Source organism: Protomyctophum bolini (assembly GCF_963924005.1).
Source record: "Protomyctophum bolini genome assembly, chromosome: 22".
NCBI lineage: Eukaryota > Metazoa > Chordata > Actinopteri > Myctophiformes > Myctophidae > Protomyctophum > Protomyctophum bolini.
In genome coordinates, this window is record NC_137883.1 from 24,378,253 (window position 1) to 24,395,503 (window position 17,251).

At 43.5% G+C, this 17,251-nt stretch overlaps 1 protein-coding gene across 6 annotated transcripts in view; it reads right to left on the reverse strand.

Moving 5' to 3' along the window:
• Positions 1–17,251, reverse strand: part of LOC308310040 (disabled homolog 2-interacting protein-like) — a 239,254-nt gene that overhangs the window by 53,057 nt on the left and 168,946 nt on the right. For all 6 annotated transcript variants that reach the window (XM_080756077.1, XM_080756079.1, XM_080756076.1 and 3 more), the window contains 2 exons: positions 12,299–12,557; positions 10,496–10,791 (listed from right to left, as the gene is read on the reverse strand). In XM_080756077.1, coding sequence (XP_080612203.1) covers positions 10,496–10,791; positions 12,299–12,557 — 555 coding nt within the window. The remainder of the gene's footprint in view (positions 1–10,495; positions 10,792–12,298; positions 12,558–17,251) is intronic.

Sequence of the window (17,251 nt, forward strand, 5' to 3'; positions counted from 1 at the left end):
TTACCTTTATTTGTAGTTGTTTACGTCCCCACCAAAGAGGTCCAGGTGTTATTTTGTGCAAAAGCGCATTATTGGCTATTTCCCCTACTATAAGCCCTCAATGAATTGAATTGCATTGAATTGAATGGGGCATTGGGGTGTTTCCATCGCTCAAAAATAAAAAATTGTGCTCTCTTCATAATGTAAATAGTATCCCAAGCGGCACACTTTACTACTTATTTCGATGGAAATAAGCGAGTTAGCACAAAAACCCAACCCCCATTGAGGTCTAGAGGAAATATAGCCAATATTAGGGGAAATAGCCAATAATGCACTTTTCCACAAAATAACACTTTGGTGGGGACGTAACAACTACAAATAAAGGTAAGAAAGCCTTCTAGCATGGAATTATCCTTTTTAAAAATATATATCTGTACTTGTTTCGTTATTGTCAGGCAGGAAACCTTTCATCTCCTTTCAACACTTCCCTGCATCTTGCGACTCACAGTGTGTGCGTGCGTGCGTAATTCTCAACTCAACCTGGTGGGTCGTGAGGATATCGCAAGTAAGCCAACAAAAAAGAGCCAGACCACAAGAATAATCCACAGCATAACTTTTAAATCCACCACTTATCCAGAGATTTCTAAAATAAAATACACATGAAATCATCCCCGAAAAGAAAGGCAGGCAGGCAGCTGTTCGGGGGGCGGTGGAAAGAACTAAAATTAAAAGATGAAACGTCTCACAAAGTGAGAAGCGGGCGTGACAGCCAAACCTCCATCCCATGCTGCGTACGGCCTCTCTTCTCTAACAGCCCTGAGAGATAACTCAACCTGGAGGCTATAAATAATATCATGGAGGTTCTCATAATAAGTCCAGGTACAGTACATAACATGATGCACACAAAGAAATGTGTCACGAATAACCACAAAAGAAAATCACAGGCAGAATTGTAAGAAAAGCACAAAAGTACTGTCCTTAACACAAAGGATGTGCCAGCAGAGTGCCAGCAGATAAGGCACTCATTACTCACTACATGTACATTTTTCAATATTGTATTTCTTACTTGAAAACGTACTAGTTACTTTGTAGATTGTTACAAAACATACCTAAATCAATTGAGCCCTATTTTATACTTTGACAATTCAAATGAGCTTGTAGATCGGCTATATTTGAACGATTATGACACATTCATAAAAAAACTAAACAAAACAAAATGTGTAAAATGGGACTTTCTGCATAATGAATGAAGGCTTAATTAATTATGCAGAAAAGTCTGGGTGAATTAAATAAAGATCGCGCGAAACTCGTCGCTTACTTCCAATTCACGGCATGGGGTATGCACAGGAGGTTTACTTTAACAGAGAATTACTACATTATGGCAGTGTTACTATTAGCAAAGCTAAGCAAAGACCCACCTCTTCACTCTTGCTTTTAAAACCTTCTTATTCACGTACTCACTGATTCTCTGCTGTTTTTATGTCCTTTGCTATTGTTTTATTGTCTTAATTACTCCGTTTTTGCTTGTTTTAAGGATATTTTACATTTTTGTTTCTCTTTTTTCTCCTGTAAAAAGGTACTTTGTGTTTTACTTTATGTCATGAATGGTCCTAAAAAAATAAAGTGTATTATTAGTATCATTATTATTGTTATTACCCAAAAGGAGTATTTCTTCCACCAATGATCAAAGGTGCCATGACAACAGTGAAATGCAGAAAGTAGCATAAAGAGTGCGTGTGAGTCATATCTCTCTCTCTCTGGGTTTTCCAGCTGCATGGACTCTTTAACCGCATCTTGATGTTGGATTTAAGGCTCCGGCTGGTTAGTCCACATTTAGGATGTACAGTACACAAGACATTCATGAGGCTAGCAGTCATGTATTATTTTACAACAGCCGCCGGGCAGGCAGGCAGGCGGCAGCCTTGTGTTGGCTCGGCTCATTATAACATCCAATCCCTACCATCCATTATCCATGCCAGCTCGGTTTGGCAGTGCCCAGACTGCCCACTACCAAGCATTACAAAGCACTGACTGGAATAGAACCCTCTGTTTAACCTGCTGCTGCTGTGCGCGCGCGTGTGTGTGCATGCGTGCGTGCAAGAGAGAGATGCTGTCTCTCTCTCGGTCGAAAAAGGCAGGCTGACCAGGGCCTGCCGACGGCCGCCGATAGCCGCCCCGGCCCCCCGCCGGTGCGTTTCGCCGGCGCCCCGGGAGCATTCGGACTCCCTCGAGGGGTCCCGGCTTCAAAGCGACCCGGACCCAACTCGTGTCCTCCCCCTGCCGGAAAAACGGTCACCCCCATTTCGTTTTTCTCTCTTTCACTGGTTTCTCGATTTCACTGTAACATATACAGTATTATACCTTTTCGTTTCCTTGCCTGTTTGTTGTTGGCTACAGAACGCACTGTATGTTTACTAGAGTACTGTCTGTCTGACTCTGGTACAGAAAGAAACTTTTGTTTTCCACTCCCAACTTCTGTCTGCATCTTCCGCCATTTGGTTCGAACTAGAAAACTCCTGACAAAACCCTAGAAGATTTTCAAGCTGATCATTTTGGCACTAAAGTGCGCATCGGTGTGCACGCGGAGCATATTTATGTTCCCTGGGTTCTATGTTCCCCGCTCACCTAACCATAAGGTAAGTGGGGATTCAGTGGAACATAGAACCTTGGGAACATATAGAGATGTCCCCAATTTCAACCTAAGCATTTTGCGACTATAAAGTGAGGCTAATGAATTTGAACTCTGCTCATGGGTTGTGCTACGCTCCATCCATCACCCAATGGCTCAGGTGACACGGTATAAACGCTGCTGCTTAAAATCCCTCCATTGAGTGACAGGATCGACACCGAGTCCCCCCTGTCTGTCTGTGTCTCTCTCTCTCTTCTTACAATTACAGCAGCCATTGTAATGCTACGGTTAACTGCCCCCGGTTCTCACAGCTAAACGCTACAGATAGTACGGCTGCAATTAGAAGTACGACATGGTATTAATAGAGGCAGACGCACAGATTAAAGAGGCAAGAAATAGAAGAGGGTGAAGCAATGATTGATACGTCGCCGAACGGACGGGGTCGTCGCGTGCCGAAAATAGCCGATCTGCAAGCTCACAGCGCGTGGCGAAAGCCACGCGCTGTGAGCTTGCAGATCGGCTATTTTCGACCGCAGACTGCCGCCGTGCGCCATCCCCCGGGGGCATAACTTGGGCATGAGACGGGCTGAAAGCCGATCATCACAGACCCAGACTTGTTGTCCTGCAGCTGCAACAGGATATATACACTTGCAAGACTAAATAACAGCAGAGTGAGTGAGTGGTGCTGAGGAGACGGCAGACAGACAAGAGCTAATAACCACAAACTATTCCTGCCCGCTGCAGGCTAAACATGGGGGGTCAAGGCTTTACAGGTCAGCCTGTGCTTTTTATTCTTGTTGTTTCGGGCAGTTGGTCGTCAATATCTCAAATATAACTCGTACTGGTGTGAGGAGAGAGGGAGTTACAGCCTAATAAAGCACTGTATCCTGGTCTCCGAGTGCATGGAGACCATGAGGATATGAATACATACAGTATAACAATAGTATACTATGGAATAAATGAATTAGGCTTTGAGAAGTTTAAAGCAGTTGTTCTCAAACTTGTTTTGAGTGTCAAGGACCCCCAAATTGAATTGGCCGTGGAACCCCATCTGATAATGTTTTGTGCCAGGGAGGGACCCCCAGAAGCTAATATTTGTGTTAACTAAACTGGAATTAACAACATTACAACCAAGGCGTGCGAGTTTGTAGATCGTCTATTTTGGTCCAGCGTTTTGTTCAGGTCTGGGAGTCCTCCTGAACCCAAGTGACTCTGGTTGTTCTGCTGTAGCTAGTAGTTCATACTAGGGGAATGACTTGTACGTTTGTGAGGTTATGATTGTGTTTTACTTAATAGTACTGCAGGCACGTGCTAGCACAGGAGCGTGTCACGTGAGGGCACACACACACACACACACACACACACACACGCACGCACACGCACACGCTGCTTTTAGTCATCCCAGTAATAGCCTTTCATTGTCCTGTTAAACACTGTAAAAAGTGCTGTACTGTAAGGGGAAAGCCGGTGAAACAATGAGAACTGCCGTTTAGCCTAGTCGACACCGGCTTTAATTACATTACTAAATTCCTCTTTTACAGCAGTCTAATATATCCGTTCAATTTGTGCAGATTCACTTAAGACCTATTAGAGCCATTCTTCTTCTAGTGAGAGGTGACACACTGGACCGTTCAGCTGACTCAAACACATCCCACTGCTGAGCATGATGTCACCACTCACTCTGCTTCACCACAAGCACTGCTGGGACATTTACTCAAGTACTGTAACTTTATTTAAGGAATAAAATATCCTTTTGTAAAGTCTGTAATTGGTAGAGTATGTTGAATACAATATAACTTCTATATAGAAGATAAAGCTCTTATATTGAGACTAAAGCATGAACATCCACTCACTTAAAGCAAGATACCGGGCCAAGGTAGTTACGTAACAATACCGACGTCTGACAACGTCAATATCGCCAGTGTGTTTTAAACGGGTTTGTGTGTTTATTTATTTGTATTATAAACCCCACAGGGGGATCTTAGATCGCCTAATATAAGAACTGCGTTTGAAAAAATTAACAAATCATCCTGGCGGTTTCACTCGTATGGATATGAAGAATCAACTGAGAGAAAACAAAACACTAATGTTACTGTTGCCGAATTAGTTACATTTTCACTAGAAACAGACTGTATCAAAAGAGACACCTCCCCGACAATATCGCAGACAATATTTGTAAGACAAAATGTGTGCACTTTGGTACAGTAAGTATATTTTGATGCCAATACTTTTAATCCTGTCGAAAAATAATATACAGACCTTTAATTGCATTTTTACATTGAAGTAATGCTTATTTAGTTTAACTTATTAAACAAATCTGAGTAACTTCTTCCTCCACTGACAAGAACCAAGAAGCAGCCTTGAAACAACATCATCCCTTTCGGCATTAAACTTTTAAAAGATCGTTTCCTGGCAATAAAGGTGAGAAATAAGGTTTTACTGTTTTGTTCACGGGAATACTGACATTAAATGTGAAGTAATTAAGAATGCTACCCTGTCTATCCAGGGAGCTGTATAGAGACCTTTACATGCAGAGTCATGGAAGGGAGAAATCAGAGGTGAGAAATAATAAGGTTTTACTGTTTTGTTCACGGGAATACTGACATTAAATGTGAAGTAATTAAGAATGCAACCCTGTCTATCCAGGGAGCTGTAGAGACCTTAACATACATTAGCAGCTATCAGTGCCCACTCTATGACACACTGGTAGCAGATATGGCTGGTAGCAGATATTACGTTTTAGTTGGCGATTCATTGTCATGCAAATAATGGGGGTTAAATGTAGGGCGAGTGATAGTGTTGTTAACCCATTTTGTACTAAAAATGTCTTCTACATCCTGACACGTTTTCTGAAATGTCAGTCGTTCTGCTGACACCAAAAGGGGTTCCCGCCCAAAATGGGTTAAATATATGATGCAGTGTTTGTTCCGTAACTCCAACTCTTTGTGAACAGAAAATGCATTTCCAGGTCAGGTCGGGATGCCCATTTTATCCAATCAGCAGAGAGAACTCACAAAGGATACAGAAAACAAGTGAAATTGGAAGTGATGACAGAACTGGAACTAGAACAGTATCACATTATCAAAAACAATCATGGGGCAGACATGACAAATAACTACCGTAAAACAAATATATAAAGCCTGCAGGCTTGACTAATAATTACTACAAGTTACAACTTCCAAAAAATGTAATAATTGGCAATTGATGTGAGCTCGTATAGACTTTTGAAGATTAAAACAAAAAGCATCTCTTTTACTTGTATATGATCGTCTGTCGGTCATATGTGGAAACCTTATTATATCTAAAACTGTGACTTTTCAGGATAGCAAAAGTAGTAGATCTACGAGCTCAAAAACTTCACGACGCATTTCCAGTTTGCAGATAGGGCATTAATTTACGGGAAAACACAAAAAGTATAAAATACGCTAGATAAGAGGTTTCTGCTCGACAAACAGCAACGCTCGGTGTTACAACTTTTACTGAAGTAAAGAAATATTGATCCAGATATAGACATCACTTCAGTTCTTACAACAGTTCTCAGCACTGAAGCTGCGATGGGAGGCTGGGAGAGGGAGAGGGAGAGCTGTGAAGCTGTGCTGATGAGAAGCTGTCAAGAACACGAATAGAAGGTCGTCCCAGAAACTGACGAGGCAGAAGGAAGATGAGATACAGTACACTGGAGGAGATACAGTACACTGAGTGACTACAGCCAGCACCACAGATGTTTGTGAGTCATGTTAGTATAAAGGATAACAGCATGGGCTGCTTGCTTCTTGTCACATCGGATGATGGCTGCGTCTTCCCCCAAAAACTATTAGAAAATGTCTGTTAGTCTCACGTTGCCAGACAGACAAGTAGAGAGATTTCCGCCTACGATGGTGTCTGGGAGGACTTAATAAATCCAAGGCAGCAATGAGAACAGCTGCATACCTCTAAGCACCACTGCTTTGGAAACTGATCACTGGTCGCCAAACCCAGTATTATAAGGACCACCCGAAAGACTGTTGATTGGTGCTGCAATACAGCTTTGTCGGTGTAAACCAGTGGTTTTAACCCATTTTGGGCGGGAAGTCGGGAACCTCCTTTTGGTGTTAGCATTATGTTATGCTTTAGCTATTGAAAAATAGCAGATCTACAAGCTCATAGCGCGCCACCGAGTGCTATTTTTGAAAATATTTTAGAAACATAACTTTTTCAGAAAACTGTCAGGATGTAGAAGACATTTTTAGAATCCGATCTCAGGTAAAAATGGGTTAAACCAGTGGTCCGGGGACCACCAGTGGTCCTTGAGGGGGTTCCAGGTGGTCCCCAGCTGCATGATGATGAGTTGGTAAGCAAATGGACCCATATAGATCTTTAACTATTGAGAGTGTAAAATGAAACGTACGGGTCCATTTGGTTTCATTGTACACTCTCAAGAGTTAAATTATTGTACCGGTATCTGCATTACATCATATACAAGTCTACACAATTAGAGAATGTAGAATAATTGTTATTCTATGCATCAGCAGCAGCTGTCATGCAAATAATTAATGCCCTATCCGACGACAACACAATAATCAAAGTTTTGGAGTCCGAGAAGCTAAATGTCAGGTGGTCCGTGGCTCAAATGCCCGATAAATAATTGGGGCCTTGATATGAAAAGGGTTGAAATCCACTGGTGTTTAGACACCGAGTTTTAGCATGCAGGCTGGGAGATTTGTCACCAGTGTGTATATACTGTAGTGCAGTGAAGCGTTTATAGAGATTGACTTGTCAGTCTAGACATGTGATGGCCTCTGGCGGTACAGTAAAGCTTGAGATATACTGTATATGTGACTCTTTTTGATACAGAGACAGTCATGGCGGCAATACTAACTGTTCAGTATTTTTTTTAATCCAAAATGAGTTAAGGGGGAGGCATCATAAGGCGTCATGTGGCATGGAGACAGTTATTAGCACAGGCAGACTGTTCACATACTAGAGCATGTCTAGAGCTGAAATCTGTAAATATGAAATAAATGCTTAAACATGTAGCTATAGGCGTAATATTAAGAGTCCACAGAAGTGAACCTTTCAAGCCTGTTTTCTCAACTCATTGTTTTCTGTAAAGACATTACTCTATAAGCCATATCTCTAAAACTGGTGGGTCAAACTGAACAACCAATATGTCAATTCGAAGCTATGATTCCCTGCTTTCATATGACATGAAAAAAAAGAAAATCAATGACATAGCCTCGGTCAGAAACGGTCTCGTATGAATATACTGTATACATTGGGCATAAATCTCTTACCAAACATTTAACCCATTCTGACCGGGCACCCATTTTGGTGTTAGCATCATGTTATGCTTTACCTATTGAAAAATAGCAGATCTACAAGCTCATATCGCGCCACCGAGTGGCGCGATACGAGCTTGTAGGTCTGCTATTTTTGAAAAATTCGAAGAACGACTGACATTTTTAGAATCTGATCTCAGGTCAGAATGGGTTCATCAGACCAGTGTGTGTCCAGTGGAAACCTCGTATGAATCTGATCTCAGGTCAGAATGGGTTAACAGCCTACTTGATCCTACTACAGTGTCATACAAAAGCATCAAATCCAACAGATCCGCAAGCTCGAAACGTGGCGCGAAGAGACACGTTTTGAGCTGGCAGATCTTCTACTTTTGCTACTTTTTAAATTTGAATTCGGAAATGTTTGTCGCATCAGTGACACTTTGTGCCCTTACAGATCGGCTATTTCCAGTCTACAACGCAGTGGAAAAACGGGGAATACATTAGGCATGAATCCTGAGGCTCAACAGTCACATACGTAGAGCGTAAAGAGAATAATGTAGTATCAAAGAAACTTAATACCAGATTAAAAATAAACTAGCCTAGCATCCGTCTATACAATATGCTCTCTGAAATATTCTCAACTTGTGCGGTCAAGATAGTTTTTCATCTGAATAACAAAAACCTGGACAAGTAATCCACTTAAACGAAACAAATCACACCTGTGTGCAGTGAGGGGCGCTCTTATCATCATACATCATCACATTCCGGCCAATCACAATTGGCGTCCTCACTTTTGATCCTCAACTACAATCCGGCTAATCACTCGTAGCGTCCTCAGTTTTCTGTCCTCAGTTTTTACCCTGAATACTTAGATTGCTCAGTGGCCTTGTGGTTAGAGTGTCCGCCCTGAGACTGGGAGGTTGGGGTTCCATCCCTGGCCGGGTCATACCAAAGACTCTAAAAATGGGACCCAGTGCCTCCCTGCGTCATGTCCAGGGGGTGTACTTGTACATCAAGCTGCCTCACGCTACAGAAACAGGAGGCCTATGGGCAGATCCTTAAAAAAAGATAAGACAAGAAGTTACACAAGAATAGAGGCGTGCTAGTATAGGGGGTGAGGTGGAGTCAGAAGAGGTGACGGACTGCAGCAGAACATTGAGAGAGAGTCTGCAGTTCTGGCTGCGAGGGGAGGCCGGGAGGGGGTTTCAACAAGCAAAGCACCATGTTGACTTCTCCTGACCCTCCTTGATGCAAGATCCAGATGCCAAGAAGACAAACGTGTGTGTGTGTGTGTGTGTGTGTGTGTGTGTGTGTGTGTGTGTGTGTGTGTGTGTGTGTGTGTGTGTGTGTGTGTGTGTGTGTGTGTGTGTGTGTGTGTGTGTGCGTGCGTGCGTGTGCACGGGCGTGCGTGGGTGTGTGTGAACGTAGCCAAAAATCGTATTTTTCTTTTGGTAATGCTGGGCCCCCCAAACAGGAAGTGTTTGTTTAAATGCAGGGCAGAGACTAGGGAGCGCAGTACAGTCAAACACAGCTGCCTTAAGATGGATTTGAAGATTATCTCCAGCTAATTGACCTGCTGTTGTGGGACGGACCACGGCAGAGCAGTCTGGCATGATGCTAGCACCAGTACAGAGGAATGTCTGAGCTGTAGCCCGGCAGGAGGGGACATGCTTAGGGATTATAGTCCTCCTGCAGGAACAGGAAATCACCTGCTGTCTCCTCTTGATCTGGTCAAGGGTTCATCGCACGAGCAAGCAGGCCAACGGCTGGATGGGCTCACTGCAGTGAGCCTCATCTTATGTCACATAAATCCACCACTTCTCATGAAAAGGCATGGATTAAAGCTAATTATACAACAGGTCGTTTTGAGGAAGCAATCTGATCTGGTTGAATACAGCCATCTAATCGTGGTTCAAACGAGCATGATGGAACGCCTATTCAAAACATAGAAATCATATGCTCTGTTCTCCCAGAGCGCAGCCAACTGGATTGCCAGGCTAGCGAGTTTCTTCTTAGGACATTGTGGTCGTAGTGGCTACATCTGTACAAATATTATGATGATAAGAGTAACTGTTGTACAATTGCCATAATACAGTCGAGGGTGTGGTTTACCGTCATTAATGCACTTCTCTATGCTGCCTTTCGGAACGGGCGAGTTCCTGCAGCATCGCAGGCGTGCATTAATGGTGGTAAAACACACCCTCGTGTGTAATATTGCTTAAATAAAATGTGTTAAAATGTGTTAAACTGTGAGAAGGGAGCCCCAACAGGCCCACACAGGGAGCCCCAACAGGCCCACAGACTAGCACTGGTGAATGAGGGTCCTCCTTGGACCAATGCAAGTGGTGCTCAAAGTGTGGTCCAGGCAGGGACCCTCGGGGTGCATTAATGAGTTTCCAAATAGACCGTTAGAGGTTCGCAACTGGTGTGTGTGTGTGTGTGTGTGTGTGTGTGTGTGTGTGTTGCGTGCGTGCGCGCGTGCACAAACAGACAGACACACAGCGGCCAGTCATTGCAGCGGCTATGCACCGCTCAAAAAGGGTTGAGAAGCACCAGAGAGAATGGAAGATCGCGACAAACAACAACAACAACAACAGCGGCGGCAGCGCCGCGGCACCGTACTACTGACCTTGGCCTTCCCGGTGCTCTGCAGGATGTGCACCAGGGCGCACGCCATCTCCTCCTTGTTCTTGACGCTGATGCCGGGCTCCAGCACGGAGCACAGCAGCATGTAGTTGTTGGTGGTGTACTCGGCGAACTCCTTGTACATCTCCATGGGCAGGATGCTCATGCTCTGGTAGCGCGCCTTGATGCGGATCATGGGCCCCGACGTCTTGCCCTTGGCGGGGTTGGGCGTGCTGACCGGGTACCACTTCTCCACGAACTGGCGGCCCGTCACCGCCGCCACGGGGATGTTGACCAGTCCTGTGTCCAGAAAGAGAGCGTGGCGTCACACACCGTGACGAAGTAATAACAGAACAAACATGCAAACGAACAAAAGTTCTCATTCTACATTTCTACTGCTCTAATGCCCCTGACATCCATTAAAAGGATGTGCATCACTGGTTTCTTTCAAAATGTATTGGGAAATCTATTAGGAGATCACAAGAAAAAAAAGTTCTCTCATCTCAAATAAGTACTACTATGTCGTAGGGCATTAACATAATAATCGAATAGTCGGCTAGTCGACTAGCAAAACACTAGTCGACACTGTTAATTAACATCCGATTATTCGCTAATATTAATTTTAATATTTATTATGATTTTTTTTTTCTTTTCTTTTCTACAGCAGACATGCAGCTGTGAGCTCGGTGGTTTTGTTGGTAGTTCGCCAACTTCAGTACTAATCCATTCCTGGCTGATTGTTTTCATATCATATACAAGCCTACTGTACGTGGGTTTTGCCGTCACCCATACTCGTGTAGATGGTGGGCGGCGGATCGCAGTGGCACTATAGCAGCATTCAAGACAGTTTTTCTTTGGGAAAAGCATAATGCGATATGCCTCATAGGCTCATACGCTCAATGGGGACAACTACAGTGTGTAAATACTTTTACTATTGGTGAGTTTATTACTGTAGTTTGTTCAACAAGTTAGATTGGAGACGTGTCGTCGTGTCGTCCAGTACAGTAAAGTATAGCAGGGGTTCCTCCTCACTCTGCCCAATATTATCCAGTTTGGTGACAGTCAAACTACAGTAGCTCTTGCCGTGATTTCATGTTTCTTCATGCTTATCCAACAAACAAAAAAAAACTGCTGCCGCACGATCATAGTTATAATAGTCGCGATGAAGTTAAGTAGTTGATCATCTTCATAGCGTGGCAGCCTGCTAGCTAGCAAACCTAGTATGTAATCATAACCTCCTCCTAGCTTGTAGCTCCATCTAAAAACCAAAGGAACTGTGGTTGTAACTTGTTGAACATTTATTGTTGTATTAAAAACATCATTGTGGACTTGCAACTTTGACTTGAAACAGCTGAGCTAATTTCGGCCAATCAGAGCGGCATTCAGCGTATTCTAGTAAGAGTGGCGACACTCGCGTTGACTCCCACTGTAACAATGGAATGCGGAAGTGCTCATTCTATCTCAATGGGATAGTTCCAATGTTTGGAACTATAGCCCGCCCCTAGGTGTGTCGCCACTCTCTTAGTACTATTCCACTGGGCCTGCATTCACCAGCTCTGTTTTGCTTCACTCGCTCGTCTCGCTGGCTGTTTCAGAACACGATGTTTTAATGCTTGATTTGATGGAATAAATATCATATTTTACCGCCGACTAATCGACTACTAATCGAATTTGATGGTAGTCGAGTCGACTATCAAAAATCACGTTTGGTTAATGCCCTACTATGTCGGAGAGGTTAGTATCAGTTAAAAATGTGCTAGAAAAATTGGGAAAATAATAATACAAATATGAATCACGAAATCCTCACCTATGTAGTTGTTCTTGTCCTTCTTCTTCTTCTTGTCCGTGTCTTTGTACAGGTGCACGGTGATGCTCTTGACGGCGGGCAGGTTGTTGAAGTCAAAGTGCTCGCCCCAGAAGACGTTGTCCGTCTTGAGCTTGCAGGTGGTGCGAGCGTACAGCGAGTCGTCCAGGCACAGCTCGCAGAAGTACTTCTTCTTGGCCGGCAGGTCTTTGGCCTCGATGATCCACAGCCTCAGCATGTTCTCCACCCGCCGACTGTTGTCCTGTTGGAGACGGAGACACACACACACACACACACACACACACACACACACACACACACACACACACACACACACACACACACACAGAGGAGATAGGAGGGAGAGTTAGTACTGCATGTCAACAACACACTCATTAGCCTCGGAAACCCAGACGTTTTTATTTACAGGGAGAAAGAAAAAAAAGTCTGAGGCCGAGTCCACTTCAATTTGGCACAGAGTAGCGCAAACGTCGATCACTCTCTGCTGATTTCTGATCGTCTGCACCTTTGTTAAATTGACGCACACACGCACACCCGTACACACACACACACACACACACACACACACACACACACACACACACACACACACACCCACTCCTCTCTCTGTCGCTCTAATTAATTAGTCTTGTACAGTCTACCTTTTACAGGCGGATCCTGCCGGGAGCTGCTTATGCCATAGAAAGCACAGGTGGACCCCAGGGCAGGCTACACACTCAGTGGTGTAGTGCTGATTTATTTTATTTTTAACTGTGGGCGGGCTATTTTAATGATTCCCACACGTGCACTCGCACAGATGCTTGATTTGTTTGATTCATTTAAGTTAGGGGTTTACGCGCGCATACAGTAAGTAATTTTTGTTGGAAATGTACACATTTTTTTTGTTTAGTTTTAATTTAGTTATACTCTTTGTAACCTTTCCAAGGAATGGTCCACTAGAGAAGCTGTGAAAGGGAAGCAGGATAACAGAATGCAGAGAGGCCGTTGTCCCGGCTAGACCAACGCAGTCTACTGAATGGAGAGACCAGATGGGGCTTGGGTTGCACATCTGACGGGGTGTGAAGTGCCTTTAACTGCTGACTATTGTTTTCCTTAAGTAGCCTGCCATAAACTAATCTGCCTGCTAAACTGCTACAGTGGTACGGCGCTATCATACAATAGCCGTGTGTGACGGTAGCATGGGAACGCAGTCTCTCGCGGGCATGCACATGCTGCACACCGGTGCACACATGTGCGATTGTTGAGCGCATGGCATGCCCCTCCTGCTCAAAATGACAGACTGGTTGTTTGGCACGCTGTGATGCAGGGTGACACCACCCTACTACAACCCCTGAACACACTACAACGCTGTAGCCATGATGACACCACCCTACTACAACCCCTGAACACACTACAACGCTATGTAGCCCTGACACCACCCTACTACAACCCCTGAACACACTACAACGCTATGTAGCCCTGACACCACCCTACTACAACCCCTGAACACACTACAGCGCTGTAGTCATGATGACACCACCCTACTACAACCCCTGAACACACTACAACACTATGTAGCCCTGACACCACCCTACTACAACCCCTGAACACACTACAACACTATGTAGCCCTGACACCACCCTACTACAACCCCTGAACACACTACAACGCTGTAGCCTTGAAGGCAGGAGCACAAGCATGTACTAATTGTACTATTGTATCGCTTAGATCGCTGTGGTCGAGGAACCTTTTTCTCAAAAGATTTTCAGAAATGAAAAAAAATAATTAGGAATAATTTCCAGAAAATCTAGCAGCTCTCCACCTATTTTCCCTAGTTCTGAAATAGAGCAGGAGTGATTAATTCATAATGTATTTTTGATAGGGATCAGTATTCAGTAAAGGCTCAAACTCATGAATAACACGGCTTAGTGAATACTTTACCCTGCCTCACAGAGAACTAATGCAGATGCTGTTATTGCTGGTATTTGGTTTCTTTCCTATGGTTTCTGAATACATTACAGCTGTTAGTTCCCCGAGGGTCTATGTGCTCTGCTTACTTAACCCTAAGGTAAGTGGGGAACAAGAACCCATTTAGACCCGAGGCCGATTAACAAAAAAAGGCTTCTAAAAACAGTTTTCTGAAAAAATGTCAGTGGTGCTCAACCTTTCCATGTCAAGGAGGACCCCCGGAATTATCTGTATTTGGCCGCCGACCCCCATCTGAAAATATGTTGTTCCAAGCACCCCACAGAAGCAAAGATTTGAGTTTAAAAAAAAAAAGTTCGCTGTGAAAGAATATATATATTCAAATACTTGTGCCACATTTTCCTGATTTTTCAAAAATAGCAGACCTACAAGCTCGTAGCGCGGCACTCGGTGCCGCGCTACGAGCTTGTAGGTCTGCCATTTTTCAATAGCTAAAGTATAACATAATGCTTAAAACACCAAAAGGGGTTCCCGCCCAGAATGGGTTAACATAGAACCTGGGGAACATAGGATGACCCCATATCATCAGAACAGAGGCCATAGTAGAACAAGTCTTAATCACATTCATCCATCAATTCATTCATTGCTTACCACAGGTGCATTTAACCAGGAGGTCATTATCCGTCAGTAAATTAAGATTCAATCATAAACACCAGGTTCTGCTTGAAACATTGGAGTTGTTCATCGAGAACCAACTGATCACATGAGTGGATGTTTAATTAAAATGTTCATTTCCTTTACAATTAATCCAATCTCTGATTAGATGTTGCCTTGGGCCTTCTTCAGCACGATGTTAAGTGTCTAGTAATTCAGGGTTGTTGACAGCACGGACGATTCAACAGAAATCCGTCCTGCAAATCAATCAATGCTATATCACTGATACTGATCTACTGCTAATCCTACTGGGCTTCTACCAGAACCGCCGTGAATCTTCGCTCCATCAATGAATTCACCAGTCAATCCATTTATCCATCCGTCCATCTACAGTATCTACATGTATATTACATGCATCAGTTTGTCGAGCCATGCATCCATATCGTTGCTGTCGGGCAAAACATCTCCATATCCTACCCGTTTGTGTAGAATGTACAATTTTGGACATGCGAGGTTTCCACCCGACAGACGATAGACGTTGTGCAACACTTATTTCCTTTGCTAAACACTATATATATATTTTTTTTTAAATTGTAGTCGTCAGTCATCATTCTGACCTTCAGCATTCAGCATAAATAGAAATGAGACGTTGTCAACGGAGAGTTCTACCTGAGACGGAGCTACTGACTGACGTCATGGGTTTAAATTATTCAACGATAGTCCGCCATGTCCCCAAGTGACCCCGTTTACCCACTTAAACCACCCGTCTGTACCAACGCCCCCGCACAGGAGGCTGTCATCCGTTTGTCAAATCCATTTTAAAATACTGTTAAAATGTGTACGTGTATGCTGCAAGCTAACCAGGCTTCAGCTAATTTGGTTCCCACCCAGTAAGACGTATTTACGCCAGTGCTTTTCAAAGTGGGGTCTGGGGACCCCCACCAGACGTCTGGGGACCCCCACCAGGCGTCTTGAAAAGGGTTCCCCAGCTAAATGAGTTAATATTGCATCAAAATCAGTTCAACCGATTCAACATGCATCAGCAATTTAAAAAATAAATCGTAAATCTACAAGTTCATGACGTGCCGCAATGTGACGCTTTGTGATCTTGTAGATCTGCCATTTTGCAAAACTCTGGAAAAGAATGATAGGGTGTCCCTAAGAAAAGCAATTTCAGTTGCAGGTTCGAGGCCAAATACTTGACATGAGAAAAAGTTTACGAATTGCTGTGACTGCACAGCCGAAAAGGAGTGGGGAAGCTACTAAATTGAGACTAAAGTCTCTTTTACCAGTGAGGCAGAGATATTCCTCAGCTTTTCCAGAACGACACAAACATGACAATACAAATGACAACCATATAGCATCCGTACAGCAACACACGACTACCTAGAGAACTCCAGGAGAAGAAAAGTAGAAGAAGCTATTCTAGTAATCCTTTTAAAACTCCTTAGAGGAATCAATGAAGCTAATTTGAAACTGGTCTACACCTAATAATTAAAACCTATTTTACCTGCCTCAGATTGTGATGAAGGCACGACATAGTGTAGGCCAAGAGATATTGCGTGGGCCAACACTTCCTCTCTAGAGACTACTAAACCACTGAACCGCAACTATATTCTAAATTACTGCGAAAATAGCCTATCTACAAAAGCTCACCGGCGCGTCACAGCTCTTTAACAACATGCCCAAAATTGGTATGTCAAGGTTACCCTTTTCTCCTCTACGCCAAGGGTTCCCAAACTTTTTAAACTTGGGACGCCACCACCCTGACTAGCACAAGGAATTGAAGTCGAGGCATTCCATTTTGTTTGACTGTGTTCTTGATTATGTTATAAATTAAATGTTAATACGTCTATACTTTTCAGTAAATTGACTTCCTTACTGTCCACCGATAGTAGTGACATACTGCTGTAGATGCATGCCGGCACGATATACATAAAACGGAACCTCATGGGACAGTGTGAGTGTGACACATATAATGATAATTAATCTTTCACAATAATTAATCGTTCACAGGCAGGAATATGTTGACCTTTACATTGACATGGTGTTCAACAAGTATGTAGACGGTCAGTTTAAGCCGTTTCAGAGAGGCTTTTTAGAAGGCTGTCCCACACATGCATGGATAATTTAGACGCCTATACTTTAGACGTACCGTTTAATGATTAAAATGAATGAGGAATGAGACAATTTTCTTTTGTTTTGTTTTTTGTTTTTTTGGGGGTTAATAATTAATAATTGACATCTTTCTGGTGCGTAATGAGCATCCCGCCATCTCTCATTACAACCAAGCATTTCTTGGACAACTAATTAATGTGCAGGCGATGCGGTCTGGCGGCTGCAGACGGCAGGCTTTGAAGAACAGAAGGATTGTTT